The sequence below is a fragment of the Plasmodium fragile genome (assembly GCF_000956335.1).
Source record: "Plasmodium fragile strain nilgiri unplaced genomic scaffold supercont1.2, whole genome shotgun sequence".
NCBI lineage: Eukaryota > Apicomplexa > Aconoidasida > Haemosporida > Plasmodiidae > Plasmodium > Plasmodium fragile.
Genome location: NW_012192582.1, coordinates 501,402 through 527,814, shown reverse-complemented (window position 1 = coordinate 527,814; position 26,413 = coordinate 501,402). Strand labels below are relative to the sequence as shown.

At 37.9% G+C, this 26,413-nt stretch overlaps 1 protein-coding gene across 1 annotated transcript; it reads right to left on the bottom strand.

Annotated features, from left to right (window-relative positions):
- Positions 1 to 304: 304 nt before the first annotated feature.
- Positions 305 to 26,413, bottom strand: AK88_00284 (uncharacterized protein; the record flags this gene model as incomplete). Its single annotated transcript, XM_012477935.1, has 1 exon — positions 305 to 26,413. The coding sequence occupies one exon, from the start codon at positions 26,411 to 26,413 to the stop codon at positions 305 to 307; it is 26,109 nt and encodes an 8,702-aa protein (XP_012333358.1).

Genomic DNA, 26,413 nt, shown 5'->3' with positions numbered 1-26,413 from the left:
AAATTAACATTTTGTCCTCTAATGAGCTTATTCAACATGCTGGGTGGTTGTTCTTAAAAGGAAGTTCGCTACACAAGGTAAAAGTTTCGCGATACAGAAACGTACGAAGTCATGTACATACAAAGGCACTTCTTTATGGGTCAAAAATCACACAAACGAGTAGATGCATGGTCAAATGGATGTGGGACTTGCCGCAGTTTCTCCTCAATTATTCCCATGTGATTCATTTTGCTATTCGGCAAACCTGAGTCTAGTAATATATGTCCCTAGACGCAAGTAGGGCGAACATTGGTGGGGTACGCATTTAGAACCACGGGAACCAGGGGCCATTCGCCGTTTTTAAATACTTCTTACTCATAGAGATTTCCATTAAATCTAACACAGAATTGTGTGATTCATCCATGTTTGTGTCCCCGTTTTCCCTAAGCTTTGCACCTTGTTCCTTTTGCAAATTGTGTGCAGTATATTTTGACTCCGCATTTTGGTCTCGCCCATTATTCAAGGGTCCATTTTTCGTAGCATTTCCTTCCTGTCCTGCCTGTGCATTGTTATTCTTACTTTTTGAAGCACTTGTTCTATTTTTCTTGCTTTGTTTATTGGTAGTGTTACCCTCCAGTGTGTTTTGCTCCATCGACTGTTGTGCCTTGCTCGGCTCCGATTGTTCTTCCTTTGGGTCCCCACTTGGATTCTTCTTGCTCCTTCGCCTTTTCTTACTACTCTTGTCATTTTTGGAAGTAGCAGCGTTATTCGCATTAGTAGGGTTATTTACAATACTTACATTCTTCACATTACTGTCCTCAATACCAGTGCTTTCCTTCTCCCCACTATGCTTCTCCTCACCGGTTGCCTCCACGCTCATCGTGCTGCTCTCCTTGTTAGATAACTTCTCATTCGCAACGTTCGCGTCATTGGGTTGGGGATCTGCCTTATCGCAGGTATTCTTGTCCCCGTCAGTTGGACCCTTCTTCACAGGACTTCTCCTGCTCTTGCATGTTTTGCTACTACCATCTACCTTCAGCAGCTTGGACGGTGTTTCGCTTCTTTTCCTTTTCGCATTTGTATTAGTTCTTTTCACATTTTGTGCGCTCTTATCCTCATTATTGTTGGCATGCTCAAAATCATCATCGGAGGACAATTCGGACAAGGAGATATCCTGCAAATCTGAGTAGTACTCAAATGTCTTGGGCACATCGCTCTCCTTTTTGCATTCATCTGCGTTCGACACAGAAACGTTCTTCTTCCTATCTAAAATGTTTTTATATAAGCAGCGAACTCGATAGCATACGTTCCTTACATGGTGTTCCGCATCTTTTATAATCATTGTTGTTGTCACATCGTCCACATGAAAGGATTTCACGTAAGCATGTTTAACCTCCTCATCATTTAAACTGTTCGCGTTCTTTCGCAAATTTTGCAGAATTTTTCTATTTTCCCCATAAATATATAGACAATAAAAATCATCCAAAGTTGTAAGATTTAAAAAGTCTCTTACATAATTCATGTTCTTCTGCAGAGCCATTATTGATACGTAGAAATTGGACGGAAAGGCTCCCCGCAAGCCTTGGAACCCAATAAACTGCTGAATGTTACGAGTAAGTCGGAAAGGTACCCCCCTCTTCTTCCTCTCCTTCCCGTTCGGATAATATTTCGGCAAATCCATATAGGACGGTTTCCCCTCCAAATACATAGTTCTTCCTGAGCGCTTAGACAAGATAATCGTATCTAGCGATGAGCTCTGTTGAAAAAAAATGTAATTTAACATACACGTCAGAGAGTAGCTCTTCACAAATTGGGTATTCATAACGTAGTAACTTTCTAAATTGTTGTGGAGAGAGTAGAAGTAATTCTTCATTATATTTTTCGGCACCATTTTACAGATATCTTTGAAGTGTGATTTTACAATTCTTCTCACGCATTTTTTGAAAGACTTCCTAAACCATTCCTTGGTTCTAAAGTTCTGGATTAGTTCTTCATACGATAAGGAATTGTAATAATCCATTTGCGTCTTGCACGTCATTCCTTCAACATTTTTAAAAGGGTTACAGAAACTGGAGTTACTAGAACTTCTTTTTGTATTCATGAACACATCACTACAGTTCCTTTTCAGGATATTATTTTTTACGATACCTCCTGTGGCTCTTATTCTGGCAATATCATCACTCTTGGATTTATGAACAACAGAGGTGCTCTTTTTTTCGTTCCTTTTATCTGGCAAACTGCTCTTCCTTTTGTTTCTTTCCGTCATCGATAGCTCCTTCTCCCTCACCACACATTCAACTTTGTTCAGCAAAAATGTGCGTATTGAATTCTTTATAAGATTTCTATGATGTAGTAATATATTGTCAAGCGAATAATTCTCATTTTTCGTTACCATTGTGTAATCATTATATAGCTCCTTCAACGAAATGTCCTCACACGTTTCATCCTTTAATCTAAAACTTGGGTGCAGGGGGGTATGTATATTTATTCCAAAGGAAAGACCCCTCTTCTTCGTATGGGAAAACTTAAACATGATATTATTCATCAAAATTTGAAACAGCGTAAACTTATGTTCTGACGTGCTCCGCATAGAATTACAAGGCTGTACGGTGTAGTGCTGAATATTTCCATCGCTGCTTAGGAAGCTAATCCTCTTCATGCAATTATTACTTATAACTGTGGGCATTATGGGCTTGTTCAACTTGACAATGCTCGTAGGGCAATATAAATTTAAATCGTATAGATAGTTTAAATGCTCTCCTATGTATTTTACCCTACGACCTGGTAATTCTATTTTTATGGGAAAATTGGAAAACATATCAAACAAGGGATGGGAAAAATAATCGAACCCTTGATTTTCATTCAAAGAATGAATAATTACAAATAGTATGTCCTTCCATTTTTTAGCAACTTGCGGAAATTCTTCCAAGGAGAAGTAGTTATCCTTTCGACCTTTCGTACTTAGTTCACCACCCTGGGGAGTTACAGCTTGCCCTGTGTTCTCTTCCCCTCCTGTGTAGCTGTTCATTATATGCGACTTCAAGTTTCCCTTCTCCTTAATATCTACATGCTTCATGCTTCCTCTCCTCATACGTACATTTCTCTTTAACAATTTTACATCCTTTTTAAATTCCTTCCAAAACAGATTCATATTATTAATAGCTATTCTGTTCCTTCGGCTACCTGTGTAATTTTTCTTCACTTTTGATTTATATCGCTTGTACAAAATATACTTTTCTGTCATATTTTGAATAAACGTCGACACGTGTGTTTGTGCGTAGGGGAATTCCATGCATCGATCTAGTATCTTGCCTATCATGTAGTATGTTTCTTCATGCGGTTGCAATCGGGTATAATTTAAAATTTCATTGCACATATAATTCAGGCACAAATATACATCCACATGTTTGCTTTTAAACACATTCATCAACTGGTCAAAAACGTCCGTAAATAGGTCTGCATACTCGTACCCTTTTTGCTTTTCCCGGACGGGAGAATTTGTGGCAGTAGGGGTAGCATCCTTCTCGCTCATTTGATAGGCCCCCTTGATGATGTTCTCACTCTGCTCTTCGATTTTACCGTTCACATGCAACCTCGCATTGGCAACTGCTCCGCGTGCACTGCGAACTTGACTTCGTTTCCGATTGGGAATGTCAGCCGCTGCGTCAGCTTCACTTAACATGGACAATTTACCGGTTCCATTCTCACCAGTCACATTGTCTCCTGCACATGCACCACTGCCACTCTTCGAACCATGAGCTCTTAGGTTGTGGCCACCACTGTGCTTCCCTCCATCACAGAAAAATATTACATCCTCCATTTGGAATTTTGTCGTATTATTCCTTACGCCATCAGCGTCATTCACTATATGTACGTTATTTTTCAATAAAGGGGAATTTTCACCCATGTCTTTTTTCTTGTTCCTACGCTCCTGCAGGTAGTACAGTTTAACATTTCTCTCAATTTGCAGCGCTCTAAAATGGTAAAACACATCTTGGGGGAACTTGCGCATAAGAACATACAAAATTTTGTGAAAATACAAATAATTGTCCTTGTTAGTATTTATATTGTTTATTAAGAACGGCAAATAGAACAGCCAAAGATTCGGACATATATTATCATTGTATTTGTTAAAAACTTGCATAATGGAATTATCCTTCATATCAGAGCTTAGCAAATAGAGGACGTTGCTTAGGTGGTAGTACCCTTCGTGTGTGTTTAAGCTGGAGTATATTAAATAAGAAATTATGGAGCTTAAGCAGAATGATATGTTTTTGTTCTCCTTAAAAGCTTTCTTGCAATAGTCAGCCCACAGAGCCCAAGAATTGTTTTCCAGTGGGTATATTTTCAGGGACGACAGAAAGCACTCCTCAATTAAATTCCCATCGAATAGGTTGCACTTTTTATGATCACATTTGCAAGTGTACTCCGCGCTGTTTTTCGTCTGTTGTCTTTTTCTATCTCCTTTTTTTGTTATTTTTTTCTGTTCCTTATTGGATTCTCGGCAGTCACTCACTTCGTTCGGGGTATCCATCTCCTTCTCATGCAAAGGACTTTGTCCATTCGTTTGTACGCTCTTTTTCTCACTATCTTCCGCAGTTTCACTAACTGACTTACTAACTTTACTTCTTTTCTTCCTTTTCAAAATTTTATCATCCACCTGTTCATCCTTTTTTTCCTCAGCAATGCTGCTGTGGAATATTTCTTCCTCCAAACGGTTCGACGTTTCGTTGGCAGCATTTGTGCCTTTTCTTCTCCTCTTGTTCTTTTTATTTTCCCCCGACTTAATAGGGCTGCAGGCATCATTGTTACTAACAACTGTGCTGGGAATGTTCATACTGTTTTCTTCCTGCGTGTTGTGCGGGGTTCCCAGAGTATGGAGAACCAGACCAGGACTAATCTGCCCATAGCCTTCTTCATCCTGCCTTGTGCTTTCCTGGCACATGTACCTACATCTGTCACAGTTCAGCTTGGAATTCTTTTCAATAAAATTATTCTTATACAAAAATGTAATAATCCTATTCATGTTACACAGAATCTTCCCCTTCATATAGAAAAACTCACTGCGAAATTTCTCATAGCTGACCATTGGCAGAGAGTCAAAGTCAAATGTGTTAATAAGATTAAGTGAGTTAATGCAGCACTTGAGTTTTTTTACAACTTTGTGAAGAAATCTATTCTTCCCCAATTTTCGCAAATTAATACATATGTTAAAATGTTCGTACTCCATATTTCGAATGTATAGATAATTGTCTTCATGGGAGATGTTTGGCTTTTTTTCCTTTTTATAACAATTTTTCTTTCTGCACAATTCGGCTTCATCACAAACAAGACTGCTGTGCTTTTCCAACATGTTGTGTGCTATATTATAGCTATTGTTTGAGATGTTACTGTTGATTAATTTCTTCAAATTCATTTTTATAATCTCCATGTTATACATGTAGCTGCATCTGGCATCGAGCACTCTGCCTCCGGTGCTACTACCTTGCTTGCTAATGCTGCCTCCACTGCTACTGCAGATGATGCTGCTTCTGTTGCTACTACCATTGTGCACAAAATTCTCATAAAGCTTGTCAAAATAATTGTACGACATATTGTTCATCTCTCTCATCTTCTTCATCAGATTTAATAATTGATAATTCTTACACATGTCACTAGACATTTCGGTGCAACCCACCTTTGAAAAGGGTGACAGACCACATTCGTCCATAAACATTTTACAAATTTTAAAAAAAAGCAGCTTCCATTGGTATGCATATTTCATATTATGAATATCATCATAAACGTACACAGAATTGTCCTTGTTGCACATGATAAACAAATTATGCAATAAGCATATTAGTTGCAATTCACTTTCTTCCTTCTGTGCTTGTTTTTTTTTTAGCGAGTTCTCCTTTATTATTTCTATGCTCCTTTGTGCATGTTCAAACATTTCCGCGTGTGCAAATAAAACGCTCAAATTGTTGTTTTTATAATTGCACACTTGCCTCACTTTGTTAATTAGCAGATTCATTCCATCGTCTATGTTTTCTTTAACTGTTCTTATGTGTTTACTCTTCAAATCGAATTTGAACTTTTTCACAAGGAATGCACTACATTCGTCATTCAAGTTACCCACAAAATGTTTGCCTTCATTGAATGCGCTTCCTCGTTCCCACACCATCTTTTCGAACGCATTCCCCGCTACACCTGTGCACCCTCTCACCTTCGCTTCTTCTCTCTCTTCAGCATTCATTTGGACATTCTTTTCGACGCTGACCTGGTCAATTTGGAAGTTCTCCTTACCCTGCATGCTCTCAACAATTGTGTCACTATTCTCCTGCAACTTGTAGATTATTTTTTCCAAGTAGGAATACACGATGTTCTTCATCTGGTCCCCATCCCCGTAACCGCTTAAACCATTCAACAAATGGGCAATGCTACCGCTGCCTCCGCAGCCAGCGCTACCACCGCTGTAACTGGCGCTGTAATTATCATTTCGCATATTCTCACTACTTCTGTGGTTGTCATTAGGATTAATACCCTCGCCACACTTGTTAATACGGTCCGTAATGCAATTCAGTTTACTATCACTTATAGCGTCTCGCCTGCTACTACGTCTGCTGTTGCTATCGTGCGCACTTCCCTCGACATTCGGACATTTCTCACTGGTCTGCTTTGCCGCATTGCCTACCTCCTTGTTATACCCTTCATTGTTCGTTCCTGCCTCCTGGTTCTCCGGTAACGTTTTCTTGTTGCTCTTAAAGTAATCATGAATGGTTGTTTGTATTTTTCCGTCCTTCGATTTGTTCAACTTTGAGTTAATTAAGTTGTTGCTTCTGTTTCTTCGCGATCTTCTCGAGTTGGCGCTGTCCTTTTTGAACGGTTCCATATCCTTCTTTGCAGTTACAACTGCCTCATTGCCATTATCGGGACTATGGGCAATTCCGCCATCGTCACCCTTTTTGGACTCTTGCTTGAGGGATTCTCCCGGTGCGCAACATGGGTGCATCCCACCATCTTTAACATCACTGCTGATTTTCGCGCTGCTCCTTTCTATGTTATCCTGCACATGCATATATTTCAAACTGTCCTTTAATATGCCGTACACATTATTCAAATTCGTTAAGTAATTACCCTTTAACGTTTCGTAGTTGCAACTCAGCACAATTGAATCATCTTTTCTTTCCTCAGATAACAAAACGCAGGTGCTTAACTGGGATGAGTTGGAGTCCACATTCTTTCTCATTCCCTCCTTCACTTGCATTAACTTCATGTAGCTCTCGATACAGGATACTTTACTGAAGTATTTCAAACTGTCGATCCAATTCACTCTGTTGATGTCTAATTCTTCCTTTGTTAAGTTCAGATTTTCATAGCTCATAAAATGCTTCAAATAGGAATATTCATTCTTGTAGTACAAATTGTAATGGTTAAAAAAAAGAGACTTGGATAATTCAATGTTCCTCACATAATATGTCCTCAGAGCGTACACATTGTCACGTTCATTCAAGTCGCTATTTATTTCTATTAAACAGTTGATGATTTGCTTGTAACTGTTGTAGCTTTTTTTTATTGCGCAAATGGGGTCCTCTTTCTTAGGGGTAATGACCAACTTGCTCTGCGCACGGTCATTTGAGACTCCAGTGTTATTCACAGTTGCACTTTCGCTTTGCCTCTTATTTTTACTCCTGCTTGTTTTCTGCGTGGCCATCTTATTCGCACCAGTTGGCTGCTTTCCCTTGGTGTCCTCAATCGGGAGCACATTTTCTACTTCGTCTCGCTTACCCAACTTTTTCATTTTCCTCAAATTATAAAACAACAACATTTGTAACATACACTTGGAAATTTCATAAGTACAAAAGTTCTTCGCGCAATATAAAATTATTTCCGTGGGAACGTATAGCATAATGTCGGTCTTAAATATGCACGTCAAGGTAGTTTCTAACACATTTACGTTATAGTCATTTGCATACATATTATTTTGAAAATTTTTGTTTTTTCTACAGCTCATGCTGAAAGTAGAAGGGCCTATGTTGTTCCCCTCTCTCGACATGGACATCTTATAATTATTAGATGCTTCCAGGAAATTGATATAATTGTACAAAAAGTGAACAATGCAAAAATTTAATTCATTAATTTGCTCGCTACTTAAAAAATTAAACAATTGCGCAAATAGATCTATCCACACCATTCTACAGTATTCCTTAAAAATATTTACCAAACTGAGAATTGGATTAAATAAATATTTTGCTTTGATAAACTTCTCTTGACACTTGTTCACGAAACTTTGTTGTTCCGAGCAATATTTTGTTAAGTAGCGCTTCCACGTAACGAAATCGCTGTTGTAATTTTCCATGCTGATGACCGCACACGCTTTCCTTGGCTTGAAATTTTTTTTTTTTTTTTTCATTTTCTCAGAACAAGTCTGCCTCCACGCATTTGCACTAACTGCTCTATAAGTAAACGCTGCCCGCTTCGCGCACTTGCGCTTGCACAAAAAGGGTACCAAGCCTTGCGTTCGATTCTTCAAGTATAGATACGTATCCGCGTTGTTCTTAAAGAACGAAAACAACACATTTAAAAATAGACACACAAAATACTTATCAATGATATGCTTAAAATAGTCGTTCTTAAATAGAAAACAAATGGCACCAAAGAGATCGTTAGGCAGAAAATATTTCTGAAAAAGGTGCATACAAGTGTTTCTAACCTTCGGAATAAATGAAAACGTGCCCCTTAAAATGTTTGGCAGTAGGGGTTTTAAAAACATATTCTTCAAATCGATAACGTGGTACCTCTCAGAATACGTCTCCTTTTCACTTTTAATAAAGTACAGTAATATGTCGTAATATTTTACATAACAATGGTAGTCATCCGAATAATCAAACATAATTAAATTTCTAATTAAATGTGCCTTTTCCTCCGATGATAGGCATATACCTACCTTTTCATTTTTCGTGCATGACCAAAACGTCTTCAACTTCTTCCTCTTTTTGCACAAAAATAAATCGTTGCATAGATTTTCCTCAATGGTGTACGCCTCAAAGATGTTATCATAACATTTCAGTCTTTTATAAAATCGTTTTCTTCTCTTCTCCTTCCTCAGTTTTGTGATGCCCCTAACATGCGGGTTCACAACTTCGCTTCCAACCATCGTTCTGTTACAATTTTTCATACCATTTGTTTCAGCCTTCTTTGCGCCATTCCTACACCCCCTTTGAACATCTCTTACCTGTACATTTCTCTTCAAATGGTTGATCCCTGAGCCGTTGTTACCGCCCTGTCTACAGAAAAAACGTGCATACAAATCGTTTATCATCTTCCTATGGTGCATTTTCTTACAATACATTTTGCTCCTCAAGTAGTTTTTTCTTCTTCTTTCATATATTATCCTGTCGATGGAAAGGAAGTACCTCCGCGCTATTCTATAATTGTGCATATAATTACATGTGTCTGCCTCATCGTGCACGCTATTTATATAGTTAATATAATGACTGATCTGAAAACTGCTCAACTTCTTGTCCCTTAGTTCGTTTATTAAATGATTCACACGTGTCTTATTTGTAATTTTGTGCTCCTTCTCTTCTTCCTCTATGGACCACGGGCAGGTAGAACGGTCGGACATCACGTCTGTGGAAAAACTTTCCATTGATCCTTCCACACCTTTTTGCGAATGCGCTAAATGATATTCAAACATATTCAAAATGAACAAATAAAAGTTTGAACCATTTTTGCACTCCAACTGAAGTAAGCCCTGCATGGTTTCCAAGCATATTATAGCCTCCTTCTTATCTACTAAATGCAGGTTTGTGTTTATTAAAAAAAGCAACTGCTTCAGGGTTGCCATTCTTCTCTTTTTCCTCAAACAGTAACAAGCGATGCATCTCAACCTTTTTAGGTATTCCAAAATGAGAAACCTAATCAATTGTGCGTAGTCATTCCCACCATTTCTATTATAAACCTGACAGAACAAAGTAAATATATTCAGGCTCGTTTCCAATTTTCCCTCTACGTACAGCGTCTTATCCATATAATACTCCCTGCTGTTTTTCCTATATACGTCCATTCCCCTAATGCATAGGTCAATTAACATTTCATGCAAAAATTCAATTTTACTAGAGACATTTCGTTCCTGTTCAAATTCGTTATTAAAAATGAAATGTGGCTCTTTCTTCTTGCGTTCTTTTTCCTCATTAAGACCCGTTTGCTTAGGTTCATCCTGATGGCCATTTTCCTCCACTTGGTGGCTAATTCTACGGATTATACTGTCAAAATTGTCCACGAACAAACTGTGCGTTATTACAATGTGGTTTATTAATAATAGAGTTGCCCTTTGGACCTTCTTGTTGTCAAAATTGAGTAATAAAAAGAAAATACAACTTAGAATATGCAAATTTTTGCAAACGCTTTTTCTATTCGAATATTTCATCAGCACTTTTAAAACCCTATAAATGGTTTTCACCATGTTCATCCCATATCCCTTATTTATCATTTGGTACGCGTTGCTAATTTGTTCTGCATAGTTCTCCTCACTGGAAAACAGTCCATTCAGCATAAATATTTTCCTCTCATTACCTATTCCCATCTCATTCAGTAGAACATTCTTCAAAGAGCTAACCACTTTCGACTTGTCAGCAATATCCTTTCCGTCCTTATCTATTCCGTTAAAACTACTGGGAGCAATACTTAGGCTTCCGTCCCTTAAATAATTATTTTGCCCATCTTGCGAAATAGAACTCTTTCCATTTCTACTGAATGTGTCATCCACAAAACTGCCATTGGGTAATGTTTCCTGTACTAAAAATCCACTAAACCATTCCTTTCCTTCAGAATTGTTCGTAAAAGTGTATGTCATTTCATTTGTGCATGAAAAGGCACTTACCTGATCTTCCTTTCCAAAACCGTGCTCATTTGCAAATGCTCCTTCCTTGGAATAACTGGACAACCCACTCAAGCTACGCACAGCTACTTCGCCATTTCCGCTTCCCTTGTTCTGTACTTCTAAAGAAATAATATTGTGAAGTAAATTTTGTAACATGCCATCATCACACACTTGGGGCTTATTTACACCCTTTCCTTTCCCCCTCCTGATATACTCCTTTGTAGTGCAATTTATAGAATAAAAGCACATGAGCGTTTTGTACACATCTACATATTTTATCTTTACGTTATTTTTAATTCTCAGTATATTTTCAAAAATGCTCAAAATTTTATTAGTCATTTTGGTTTCGTGCAGTTCGTTTCCATGTTGCATCAGACTCGAAATAATTAAATTTGTCAGTACATTTAATATGCTGTAGTTAACGTATATCCGATTGTACTTCCTAAATACGTTCACAAGACCCATGAGGAACAGGTGCCTTTTCTCCTCACCTTTTCCAGTTTTTATATAATAGTTTAACATGGCTTCCGCAAGCTTGGACAATTTTAAGGCAGATTTGTTCTTTCGCATAGAATCCCCATGCAGAACTGCACCACCGCTTCTATTATTAATTTGTTTGTTATCCTCCCCTAGCTGTGCAGAAATGCATCCACTGTCACGTGCAATGATAACTTCTCTCTTTCGGTTTCTCGTCCTTTCCCCAATTTTCACGTTCTGCTCAATCATATCATGCTTCGCCTGTTCTGCCCTAAGGACCTTTGTTCTACTTCGCAATTCGCGTAATGAACAAGGGTCACTTTTTACATGGTGTACATGCTTTCCATCAGGTGCTTCCGATGTGCTCGTGTCCTGTATATCGTTCCTTCCCAGGGGATTGATTTCCCTGAGTACTATTTCATCATTTACCAAACTAAACAGCTCATGAACGGAGTTGCAGAAGATATTGAACTTTATAAATGATAGTGCAACATTTAATGCTCGAATCAAAAGGGATTTCCTTTTCGCATTAATACATGCGCGACGCGTCATTTTTGCGAAATTCTTGAAAATTGAAGCTATCACGTAGGGGTATACATTAAAAAAATCGTACTTGTAATCCAGCGCAACTTTTAAAATGTGCATTCTATTAAACACAGTTTTGTCCTTCTTAAAATATCCAAGAATGGCTCTTCTATGGTTGAATAATGCGCAATTTTGTATATGCCTATTTTTGCAGACCAAATGTCTTCTGTTATGCGTGCCTTTGTCCAATTTGCTAAAGAACCTATTCACATGGGCGTTAAAAACGAAGCTTCGTTTCCTATTACCAATCACGGTCCGTTTTCCACTATAATTATTGCAATAATAAAAATGCATGTGGCTTCTTTTTATTTGACGAAGTAAAACATTGGCCGTGCTGGAATACTTCCCATGTTGTTGTCTCCTCTGGGAGATCATTTTCTTTAGCTCCTTTAAATTTAATTTCATTAAATTATTTTCTGCATTCTTATAGCAATGAAGCAAATGCGGATAAATCTCCGTCCAATCGCTATTACGGTTATATTTACAAGCGTTGATAATGTTTCGAATGCTTAACCTCTTTACATCATCACACGGGGAATTCACATGCTCATTGTTAAACATCATTACATATTTGAGCATTATCATGTTACTTTTCTTGCATTTTATCCTTCTGATGAGTTTTACAACCATTCTGCTAATGTCCAATTTGTGCATGATAACTTCATTCGAATGAGATCCCCCTCGTAGTAGCGCCTTCAACGTGTACAAAATTTCATTTATACTAAGAAACAAACTATGGTTGTAAAAACGATAAAGTTGCACGTTCTTCCTGTACCCATGAATTGATATATAGAACAAACAGTAGTCATTATTTGAACCTGAACAAACGTTATCATTCAAATTATGTACAAATGTGCAATTGTGTGAATTCCTAATGAACGCAGATGCGCAAATATTATTCCTTGCTAAATTAACATACGCATTATTATTAGAACCACTTACACCATTTTGATCTTTCCAATAGCTTGCATCGCCTGCATAATCGTAATTGTTTCCTACCTTGACATTATTGCAAATTCTGGAAACGACCGCATTTCCATTATAGTACGAGTTAGCATTAAACAAATTAGTCCTGCAACTGTGATCAGATCTTAATGAATTGCCTTTCTCACTTCGGCTAATCTGATTCGTGTCTGCTTGCGTGAACAATTTCGTGTGTACACTCATGATCATTCTATTCAGTTGTAATGCACTGATTATTCCTTCTTCATATGTACTACAGTTTGATTCACATTTCTCACCCTCAAAGGTGATGTACCTTAAGTTCTCCGCTCTCTGGATATTTTCTTTCAGTATAGGCATGATAAAAAACCGTAGGGCCGTCTCAAAAAATTGATTCAAAATGGGTGCGTTAAAATTATGCAACATACGTACAATCGTAAAAAACAAAAATCGTTTTTCCCTAAATCGTAAGCCTTTCCTTGTACACCTTTTAAAAAAAGTGTGTAAATAGCTGTAATCTTCATCCCTCTTTGTACATACGATGAAAACCAGTATAATGAGCAAATTGGTTCTCAGAAAAAACAGGTAACCATTATACTTCATACTATCATATATGATGTCATCCCTTTTACCGTTTTTAGTTGGCACTAAGGTTTTACGCGCTCTGCTAGGTGTCACACAATTCTCCTGGGGAACAGAGTCAAACACTACACACCTGAGCAAATCACGCGAAAAGTGAAAAAACACAATAAATATTTTAACGCATTTTTTGCATTCTCTGCTCCGTAAAAAAGTTAAAAAATTAGTCTTATCGAAAGATAAATACTGACTAATCAAATGGACTAAACACAAATACAAAACCTCGATTAGGCTTGTTCTATTCTTCCTAACTCTGTCCTCGTAAAAATTGAGAAATATCCAGGACGGTTCATACAACAGTACTGCATGTACAACGTTTATAACGCTGAAAAGGTTGACAAGAAAATTACTGGCGTTCATAATTGGGACGCATCTTAGTTCATGTCCTTCGTTGTACTTCCCACTGTGAGCATCTCCGTTCGTTCTTTCCCCAACACGTTCGCCCCTGTATAAATGGGGGGAACTATGTTCCTTCAAATTAGTATCAACATTTCTATTCGCATATTCCTTCATCCTAGAGCAATCGAACGAAATTACTTCCCGTAAATCCCCATCGTTAACACTAAAAAGGCATATGCTGAACACTTGCATCAGGAATTCATTCGGTTTAAAGTCGCAAATAAATCTTAACAGAATATTAACAAGGGCAGGAATGTTCTTACAAATGTATTTTCGAAACGCCACTTGATCTTTACCTCTTATCGTGGAAACAAAACGGGAAAACACATTCTGGTTATGTCTCTGCTGGATAAAGTACTTCAGCGCGTGTTCGTGATTGTTGGAGCACAGCAGACTTAACGCACGCATGAAACATGTGTTCATTTCGCTCTTCTCATTGTTACTGCAATTCGTTATGAAATATTCAAGTACTTTTTTTTCAACTTCATTTGCGCTCTCTACTGCATTTTTATTCACACATACCTCTACAGAATGACCAACCGGATGCACTTCCCCGGTGACGTACACAATTTTGGACACGCTCTGATTATTACTTCCAGCATGATTCTCCCCACTAGACGCGCCGCTACTTCGTTTTCCACTCCGGTCCAACACGTTTAACTCGCCTAAATGGGGAAGAGCACTGGAACTCCTCTTCTGCGTTCGCCTCAATATACCAAACAACAAATCGATAATTTCCTGAAACTGGCCATACGTTAATTTAGAGGTGGTAAAAAAACTGCAAAACACTTCCATCACCTGCTCAACATTCTTGAGAACAAATTTATCCTGCCCACATTTGTCATTCCATAATTTTACATACTGCACAAATCCGTCTGTCAAATGAGGAGAAAACAGTTGGGGAAAAAATGAATATATTTTGCTAAGACCAATAATAAAACTTTTCTTCAAAACGCAACCGTTATTTCGTAGAGCATAGGATAAATTGCACAGTATTGACTTTAAGTATAATTTCAAGTCCATTTTATTCAATTTCCATACATTTGTAAAATTCTTGTTCATATTCATTATTTTGGCAAGGCTATAGTGACCCCCATTTTTACTCGAAATTTTATCCACACAGTTTCCACTCTTCCCATAATTCTTTACCGAGCTATCGTTCAGCCCCGAATCTTTATCATGCTCATTAATAGCAATCAAAAACCGCAAAGTGCTTTCTGCCTTAACGCATAATTCATTATCCTTGCTAAACAAAAAATTCACTAAAATGTGAATGCACCGATTGTACAGGTACACACTTTTTTTATTTATTTGGGCATTCATGGTGGGCAACACATATTTGTATAACTCGTGGCTGAAAGAAATCCTCACAAAGGTCATGAAATACAGAAAAAACTCAATAACCGTTTTGTACTTTTCCTTTAGAAGTTGCTGCTTCGCTAGATGCTCTTTCGCAAAGGATTCATTCCCAGTGTGCAGATTTCCAATGTTCCCATTTGCTGTGTGCCCACTCGTGAAATCACCCTTTGCATTACGATCTTGTGAAAACTTCTCCTTAATAAATTCCTTCTCCAGTTTTTCCTTTTTATCCTTAATTGGAACCGAATCCGAGCTAACATCAGGTATCCCCATAAAATTCTCATGGAAGGACGTGCTCCCGTCTTTCTCCTCGTCTCTTTCTTTGCCATTGAAATAAAAATCCTGATAACAATTTCCATGACTGGCCTTTGCATTGCCATTCCACGTCTTTCCACCACCGGTTACAGTATTCCTGTTGGATTCGTTTAAACTTTTCATATGACTTCTTAACAAACATTTGTTTGTTTGAACAAAGTTATTCTTCTCCTCCTTAAAATTGGTACTAGCGTTTCCTAAATTTTCCAGTTTAATCTTCGAAAGATCGGTGGAAGTGTTACTAGAGATGCTGTTGCGCACAACGCAATTTTTACGCTTCTGTTCCTCCTCTTCTATTATATAATTGCTGCCTCCGTTATTGGCGTTGCTACTACCATCCTTGGTCGTCTTATCCAGTACACCCCCCTCTTTCTCCATTTTGCCGTTACACAAATTGACAGCAGCACCCACCGTCCTGTCGCTTGAAACTCCATATTCTATCGTACCCTTTACAAGAGAGCTTCCGTTTTTTCCCTTACAGTTTTGATCTACGTAAAGAGTTTCCCCTCGTTTGGACATATTCTCCACGTTGTTCGCACCCATGTAGCAATTATAACCTGCTGTGTGCTTATCCAACGCATCTTTATTTTGCACGTTCAGTTCATCATTCCCATGTGAGCTACCATGTTTTGCGACAACACTCTTGTCATCTTCTGCAGTCAATTTGCTGTTAAAATATATAAAATGATAAGAATTAGTGCTTTTATTGCTCGTTGCATCTTCACACTTCAAGTGCTTATCTATACTATGGATGTCCTCATTATTTTTATCATCAGCGTAAATTTTAAAACGAGTAGACATATTGTCAGTATGATTTCCCCACTTGTTAGCTATGTCCTCAATGGTTATATCTTTCCTTTGCTCTTCATTCTTGTTATCCAATTTGGTTGTGTATTCTTTACTATACAAAATGGAATAGTCTCTATTTTTTTTCTTAATTTTTTCATACAAATCTTGTAGGTCTTTATTCTTCTGGCTGTTCAGCTGGTTACTATAACCATTCGGAACAGTGCTTTGCAAAATATTTATTTCATCGTTCCAGTTTTTATAATGGACCACATTTTCGCCTTCCCCCTCATTTTGATTAGAGGGAATTTCCCACTTATTACCTACATTTAAATGTTTAACATAAACGTTGTTTGTGCGCAAATTATATGCCTCCCCGTCATTCTCCCCCAAATAATTCCTGTTCTGACTCTTCCACCCGTGATGTGCGTGGTGCACGTGACGCGCGTTATCCATGCTATGGTTGTTGTTTGCCTTCTTTTCATAAAGGAAGCTCAGATCTGTTCTCTCATAAAGGTCTAAAGTTCCGCCATCCTTCGAACAAGAACGATAAACATTGCCATTCAAAATGTAATTAAAAATCCGATTCTCCTCGTCCCTTTTTTCTAGATACTCTATAATGTTAACAACAGCTTCTATCAAATTTATCACCACATGGAAATCAATTCTAATATACGGTTTTTGAGATAAAAAAAAACTGTAAAAATCGAGGTACGAAATTTTACGCTTCAACGATGCCTTGGAAAAGTTCGATATAGAAAAGTGCTTCATAAAAACGTCATGCAAGCATAAATCTCTCTTGGGTAAATATTTATAAGCTAGCAATTCCCGTGTATCTGCTCTCAATACTTTTGAGATAATAATGAATGCTCTTTTTATAAAATGTCTGTCGTGTTGTTTCTTGGTTAAATTGTACATAAGTATTCTTAGTATATTCACCAAAATCTTATTCATCCTTTTCACCTCATTTTCACTTCTTCTATTTTTTCGTTTTGCCGATAGGATATCCCATGTGTAAACTTCATCGTATTTGTACCAAAAGTGTGTATCTCCGCAACGTCGTTTGTTCCTCACATTTTTCGCGTGCTCATCATTCGAATCGTCAATACGGTTCACTTCTTTATTACTCTGGCTCCAAAACGATCTGATCATTTCCACATTGCTTCTTATTTTACAAATTGCACTGTTCCTAATACGTTCAACATGCCTCAGCCTCACTTCATCATCATTATGATTTAGGGCACATAAATTCATAATATCATGCACAAAGGTATTATCTATACCCCGGAAGTTATTCAAAATGTACGTGTTAACTTCCCCAACATAACCTGTAAATAATGACGAAATTACTAGTGCAAAGCATTCATCTACTAACAACTGCACAATGCGCATATATTTTAATTGGGTCCTTTCTTGACACGCTAGCAATGCCCTTACAATATTATATACGTTAAATCTGATCCAGTAAGGTGGCAAAATTCGGCTTACTCTCAACAGGAGTAACAATCCGAATATTTTTTGCTTCACTTTGATAGCATTACAAAGGTTACAGATGCAGGCGCACAAATTAAAAAAAAAGGTGCACTTCATGCCTGTCTTCATCTTCACTGGTTGCACATTTAATATCGTTTTTAATATTTTTTCCATAAAGTTCAATACCTCAATGCTCATTTGTAAAAAACGCGGGTGATAATCGACTAACCTACACAATGTAAATATGAACGACGATACATCTATCTCATTGTTGTGGCTTCCAACATGTATTAATTTCTGCCTTCGTGTTAGAACAAATCTGCTCGAAAGTATCAGCCCAATTCTTCTAACAACGTTTTTAACTATTTCTTTCAATTTCGTTTTCCACATTTCGTCACTGCATATCATTCGGCAGTTGTTTCCACCCTTTTCGATCATTTTGGCATTTCTCCCGTCCGTTTCTTTCCCAGCGTCGTCACTTTTTGCTCTCTCATTTATTTCCACTAACATGACTAAAAAACAGTACATCAACTTCTTCATAAACACGCTGTTATCATTGTAGATGAAAGAATACTTGTGCAAATTCTTCCTACATTTGCACGTTTCGAAAGAGAATTTATTCTTCCCCTTTTTGCGATGCACATTATGCACTTTTGCCTTCAATAACGGATTATTCTCATTGGGGCCACTACATACCTTGTCCACATTTTCATTGGCGGATTGTTCCTCTGGAACACTGCTGCTAAAACATTTAAAAGATCCTTTCCCATTATTATCAACTGTGTCACCACATTGATTAATCTTATTCGCTGTGGGTGCATCTAACGAATTCTGGGCTTTAATCGCACCCGGGCCATTTTTCTTACCCTTCTTAAACTCTCCACTTTGAGAACCAACTGTAATCATATACTGGTAAAAATCCGAAATACATTTTGAGTGGTTAAAAATAAAAATAAAAATGCTCAGCACTACCCGGTAGCAGCTAATTCGCTGGTCCTTCAAAATGCAATAATAGCATAGGTCGCTTTTGTCGAAATATTTTGTTTCGCCGTTGTCGATAAATCGCTTATACGCTTTGACACTTTTGTTTCCTGTGAAAAGTAGCTTCTTTGTGCTAGCAAAACGGGTGCCCTCTCTTTTGGTGTAATTTGCATCTCCATGGGAAATGCCCTCTATTTTGTGCGTCAAACTGGTCCCTAATGCACCCTCCTGTGTTACACCCATTTCCTTCGTGGTTTTCAAAATAGGTTGCTTCACTTCAGCCATGACGCTTAAATGATTCTTTCCATTGCTGCATTTCGAATGTACCAATTTGTCGTTCCTGTCTCTTCGGGAACTGCAAACTCTCAATTTCTTGTTCGACCCTTTATCTGTAGCGACTTCATCCTGTGCGCTCATCTTTCTCTTCCTCAGATTTGCTAACTCGTGAAAATTGAACAGGCAGAATTTTTCTCTCTTCCATTTGTTCTTAACACATATTCTCGCTTTTTTCCTAACAAAAAGTTTGCTTCTCATGTGCGCATTTATCATCGGCTTCTTATAATAGTATAAGCACTTGGCATTGCTGCTCTTTACGTTATTCTTCAAAACCTTGTAGCAATAATTCAGCGTCTCTTCCAAATCGATGTGTTGTATAATATTATCGAACGCGTGATCGGACGTGCTACCACTCATGAGTAATTTCACCAAGCTCACATTACCTCGATCTGCTTCATCCTTCTTTTCCTTCACCTGTTCAATGCCCACATTTACTATGCTACTGTTCTGCGCAGTGTTTTTTTTTTTTTTGTTCTGTCCTTCATTATTACTTTTGATCTCTTTAATAATGTTTTCATTACAAATTGGGGACAGCCCATTTTGCTTGCCATTGCATTTGTTCTCTTCCTCTACTGCGTTCACTATACCGCCTGTTTTTCTTTTAGATGCAGATCTTCTACTTGCCCTTCTTAGCACATTCGCTTCGGCACTTTTATTCTCAACATTATCCTCACGCTCCTTCGAAATGTTAATTTCGGTGATTCCCCGGTCGCATTTATCTTCATTCTTCAGTGGAATGTTTTTTCTCCTTCTTTTGTTCCTATCTGAGATGTTGCAACTGCTACTAACATTTCTGTTGTCATGAGACGATGTCTTCTTGCTATTTAGGGGGAGGTTGTCATTCACCTCTACAAGCTGATTCTTTATAATAGAAATGGGTTCATCATTTAATAACTTCTCATTCTTAATCATTAAGGCTTTGCCCTCTAGTTTGTCACCGTGCACATCTTGAATACACCTCTTTCTGTTGTACTGCTTTAATTGCCTCTTTAAAAAAAAACCTATTCTGAAATGCGACATTACGCTCCTCTTACTATTCAAACGGAAGTAATAATTGTTCATTAATTCATTGTCGTCACAAAATTTGCAGTACAGTTTTAAAATGATAAATAGATTTTCCATGTATACTTTGTTCATATATTTATTTACTTCCCCCTCTGAGAGAACCTTCTGTGTGTAGATGACGCCCATTTGGAGCAGCGTAATATCTGCGGGGTTCCTAAACAGATCATTCAGATAATACTTTTGTTCGTAAATTTTGTTAAAGTTGAACTGGAAGGAAATTTTTCTTCTCAAAAGTTTCATCAAATGAGTTAGTATACAAGACGTGGTTCCATCTTTATTCTTAAAATAAAAGGACGAAGAAATGCTTGCCTTAATATGGTTGTTATTGTGAATACATATATTTTCTTCCATTGACTTCAAAGCAACCCTGATTCTGTTCATATTCTTGGATCCCAAACAGACTAGCAAAGACTTCAAGTAAAGATGAAAACGCTCGTTCGTGAAATAACTGATTGGGAGCTCCAGGCACATTTCACACAACATCATTTTATACAACTTGGGAAAATCCTGGTACACATTTTCGAACCAACTTAACACGTTAACAATTATGTCGTTCGCCTGATTCACCCCATCGCCATTTGCATTCCGCGCCTGTCCAGGCTCATTGTGACAGGTTTCTCTATTACCTCCGCCATTACTGTGCAATGCTTCGTTCTTGCCACTGACTGCCCCACTACCCACGGGCTCCTTGTCTAAGGCATTTGCACACGCATTCTTATGCTCCTTCCCATTAAAAACATAATTTCCCTCATTGGAGACGCACTGCACTGAATTTTCCTTCTTCAAAAAGTCATCCATTATACCGCCATTTCCGACTACGATTCCCATTGCGCTTCCAACTCCACTTTCAAATTTGTTCCCCTCCTCATTTGCCTCATTACGCGCACTACTATACTTCATACACTTCATGTAGCTCAAATTTTCCCTAAGAAAAATATTATTCAGTGCAAAATTGATTCCAGTTTTATTATCACTGTTCCCCTTCAATTCGTTGGCGCAATTTACAAAACAGATGGTCTCCAGAAGGCATTTCACCAAATGGACCACTTGAACGCATTTACTATCTTTTAAAATTATGTCCAAACAAATCTCCGTAATGGTTCTTAGTTCACTTAAAAATTGATCATAACAATTTGAGTAGTATTTTATCACCTTCAAAAGAAAGTGTGTCACCTTAATGATTAGATCCTTATATGACATATAGCTGTTAAAGGTGTTATTCATGCAGAATGTATTGTAGCCCATAACGTAGTTGTTGGTCCTTATAAAGGCATCGCACACACTACCCTTTTTCTTCTTTGCCGTTTTACTTCCCCCCTTGTTTGAAAAAATCCCATAAGAAAATTGCCGATCGTTCATTTCACCCTTTCTGTGTGTACAATTACGCGGTGGGGACATACTCCTGATAGAGGCATACATCCCCTGCTGACCTTCATAAGACATGGAATTTTTTAAAACGGGTGTATTGAAAATTATGCCGCCTGAACTGTTAGCACAAATGACATATCTTCCTGATGCGCCCTTCTTCCTTCTCTTCACCTTTGCGAACTTAAGAACATGGGGTGAAACAAAGTTGGCCGGGTTTATTATGTCCCGTTCTTCCATCTGATGAAGGAAGTAATGCTTTTTCTTTTTCCATTTTTTATCACAAAATTTGTCCATCCTTGTTGCGCTCACAGTGCTGCTACTCAACACTGGAGACATGTACACATCATTGTGGTATGTTAGTTCTTTAAAAAAATTTGCATCCTTCAGCAGAACCGAGTTTATGTCCTTCAGTTCAGAATTGCCCTCACCATGGCCTCCATTCTCGTATTCTTCTAATATAAGAAAATCGAAAAAATCAACCTGGATTCCAAGTGCGCTTAATGCACTATATCCTTTTGTTCTTTTCCCATTTGCAATCGCAAGGTTTCCACTTTTCCTACTGCACTTGCGCAGTGACACATGCTTTAGACCCCCGCTATTATTGACACTCCCACCATGTGACCCATTTTTTCCCTTACTCAGGGATAAATTATGTTCACAGTCCTTTCCCACCTGGAAAGTTTCACAATGCTTTCGATCAAGCAAACAATCATAGGGTGACTGCAGTTTGTAGAGAAGTCTGCACATGTACAAATCTGCAGCCAATCTACTTCTAACATTTTTGCTGAAATAAGACAGCGGTTTGAAGTCATTCTTCAGCCTTGGAAAATTTTTCATTTTCTTAATAATATAACCAAAACAAATTTTACAAAACAAAACGCTGGTGCTATTCACTGCACCGAGCACTTGAAAAATGTAAAATATCTGCGGGTACTGAAACAATAGTTTAAACAAAGGCTCGATAGTATAATTCATAAAATTCAGAAAGTCATGCCCACTTAGAGAAGTTATGCTATTAGCACACATGTAGAGCAAATTCTTCTCTTCATTCTTTATGTAGCTGATGCAGTTGAACACTTTCCTTTTATCCTCCTTAGACAACCTGTGCACATTGATGTGGACGTAAGGGCGCCATGTGCGATTCAGCGATGTGTCTCCTTTGGGGTAGACCTCCTCAGAAACGTAGCCCCCAACATGCGATCCACCGTTCTTTATCTTCTTTTTAATAACCCTCCTTAGAGCTGCACTTTTTATGCCGCATTTTTCAAACGTAATATAAGAAAAACAGGAAGTGTACAATATGCAGCATGCCACCATGCGGCAAAAAATTTTGTGTATTATTTTGACCCAAGCTTCACTCAGTTCGTACGATTTAAACAAAGTACACTGTACAGTGATTATGTCAAAATTGGAAATATCATACATCTCTTCAAAAGGGTCATAAACGGGGGCTTCGCCTGCGGAATCCTGGTCTGAATTTTTTCGTTGCACCTTATTCATTCTGCAGGCGTTTTCCTCGTTCTCATTCTTGGCAATTTTACACTTGTGATTATTCTTATCATCTATAACGACATTTTGGGTAACGCATTCCCTTTCTACACTTTTCCCCTTCTCTTCAAAAATATGGCCCTGTGCATTCAAATGTGTTTCGTTAGCAGACTCGCAATGCAACCCCTTAATGATTTCTTTACCATTTCGATTGTTATGAACACTCAAGGACATATGACAACTGTTTCCCTTTTCCACAGTGCACGCATACATAAGACCATTCTGTTTGTTCTCATTTTCTTTACTGTACTTATTCATACAACTGTGCAAATTCTTTTCAACTGTGGAGGTGCCTGGGTAACTATCCTTTACAGCACATGCAAATTCGGTCCTTCCATTAATTTCACCAATCACATCCCCACTATTCACAATGCAGTTATAATTACTGATAAGGAGGTCATCGTTATTCTGCAGACAGTTCAATGCCATATACTTATTTACTTCATGTTGGGTGCAATTCACATTAAAAGGCGTGTTGCTGATAGGAGCTGCCCAATTCTTGGATACTGCTAATTTCCCATTTGCCGCCTTACTGGTATACTCACCCGCGCTGAGCGATTGCCCCAATTCATTCTTCACCACTCCCCCCAAATTGGAAGCAGTGTTATCATTACTTGTGTGAAACGTGGCGCTCCCATTAGGGTTACCATTTTTCAGACTTTGATTGCTGTTCTTCGCACGACTGGGGCGTCTCCGCTTGCTTATACTACTGGTCCTTCTAATCCTTTTCCTCTTACTTGCAGGTTTTTTGGCATTCTTTCCGTTTGCGGGGTCGTCAAGTCCGCTTACACCGCCCACGTTAACGATATCCACATTAACTGCCGCTTCGTTCCCCGTGGACTTACCCAAATTGTCGCCCGTCTTGTTCAAATGATTCCCCACATATTCACCGTTGCTTCTTAACCCCTCCTTTAAAGTATCACAACGTGGATCCTCTGAAATGTTACTTCTTCTTCTTTTTTCTGCATCCAGCTTACATATAATGGCTTCCTTGTTAAAATACAAATAAATATAAAATATGTTGCTTCTTACACATTCATAAATGGCATAAAGCAAAAATTTATATTCTTTTAGGAGTTCACTTAGATCGCGACTTCCCTGCAACCTGTAGTAGTCATTAAGCAACGCTATTTTCTTTAATGCAGACTTCCCCTTTTTTCTTCCATTTTTATGACTGTAATATTTAGAAGGCGCTTTAATTTTTTGCAAATGTTGCTCTTTATAAATCCAGTTCTGAAGAAAATATTTGCGCGATAAAACAAATTTAGACAGATGATCTGAGTCGTACTTGAGTTTTTTTCTATCTTTACACAATTTGTTCTTCGCTAATTTGATATTCTTACCAAGATGAAAACCTCTGCCCTGTTTCGTCCCCAATTTTGTACTAATCACATCAGCCCTACTCCTGCGCAACATCTTCCTATAGAGGACATACAATTCGCACTTCAACGAATGGCTCTTGTGCAGCATAATATTCATAATATCAAAATAGAGGGCAAAGTTTTGCGAGCTTTTATTCTTCATTGCAAACAAAATTTCAATTATATACACGAGCAACTTTACACACACTTTCTGAATGGAGATACAGCTCTTCTTACTCATAATGATCAAGGAGTATGCAGATATGCAACCCTTAAGCACTTCATAATTCCACACAGGTTGGTCCTTAAAGTAGTAGAAAATGTCATGTATTAGGATAAACACTTGTTCATCTAATTGCCCATTATTTTTGTACGCTAAATAGCTGCTGTACGTATTTGGATTTAACAAAAGGGCTAAATAGTGCTTCATATTTTCCTTAAAATTGTCATGTAACAATAACCGAATATGTTCCATAAATATTTTCCCTTGTTCTATGCTATGCTTTGTGTCATATTTCAAAAATTGAAGAATTTTTTCTATAAGAAATTCTTTATGATGGAAATATTTATTCATCTTATCCATCTTTAAAAAATATATTAGCATGTACACGACCATATTTTTTAGTCTCCACAATTGGGACACCTTCGACAAATCAATCTCGTAATTGTTGTAATTCACATTCTTGTAAAATTGCTTCCTCACTGTTTTGAATTCATGTCCATAGAACAAACTGCGGATATTACCAAATACGGCGTCTAACTCGTCCCCGTAATTATCTTTTAGGAGGGAAGCCATGGGCACATTGTAATCGTAGCGGTTTCTGGAGTTTTCCTCAGACCTTCTATTCACATCAACCGTCTGCGTCTTATCAGTGCACGCATCGCAGGAACTGTTCTTCCCTGTCTTCACTACCAAATGGTTAGCACCCTCATCATTGCAACGCAATGGGACATTATCCTGTGGGTTGCACACATGAGTGTCCCCCGTTTGGCAAAATTGGGAATTCGCCCTCATGGATTTCCTCTCCAAAGCGGTCGTATCCTCAAGCAAATAGCTGTAAGCCCTTTCGAATTTGCGCGAGCATAAAACACCCTCACAACGATGGCTCCACCCGAGGGCTTTTTCCCTTGTAGACAAATGAGTATCCAAGACATGGTAACTGTAACACCTCTTACCAATCAGATCTCTTGAGCAGTAAATATATTCTATGTAGAACGGCCTGGAATACATAAAGTCCCGTATATTAATGAGGGACAAAATTTTGCACAAAATTCTTATGTAACCTTCATTACACTTTAACAAATGCGGATATAAGTTGATCAAAACATAATTTGAGAAAATAATTTCTCTAACTACCTTTAGGGAATCCCCACTGCTTCGCACACACCTAACTTTTTTGTGCCTTTTCCTATACACATTTATGGCTGATTTTAGAAACTTCCCTCTTTTAACCTTACCAATTAGCCTCTTGTAAAAGGCCCTCAAAATATTCAAAGAAACCACATTCACATATTTGTAAATGTCGAACAGTATCAAATCATTCTTATGTAGCTTGCATATTTCAGTAATAATTCTTATGCAGATAATTGTGTATTCTTCATTTTGCTTAACGATGAGATTCAAACAAATGTCAAAAATTTCTATGACGTATTTTATTTTTTTAAATTTATATATCATGGCACAGAAAATGTTAAGTATACTCTTCCGAAAAATGTACGTCCTATTTCGGTAATAACACGGAACGCAATCACTTATATAACTTTTCATTAAGGGGTACACATCCATTAGAAAGTAGTTCTCTTCTTTTTCGTTCATGTTTAGAAGAGCCATTCTTATCCTGTGTGTCCTTTTTTTCGCGCCCCGTCTATCTTGGAACATTTCATTTTTTCTAAGGAACTTCTTCATGACCAGTTTTTTCTCCAGCGCTTCCTCCAT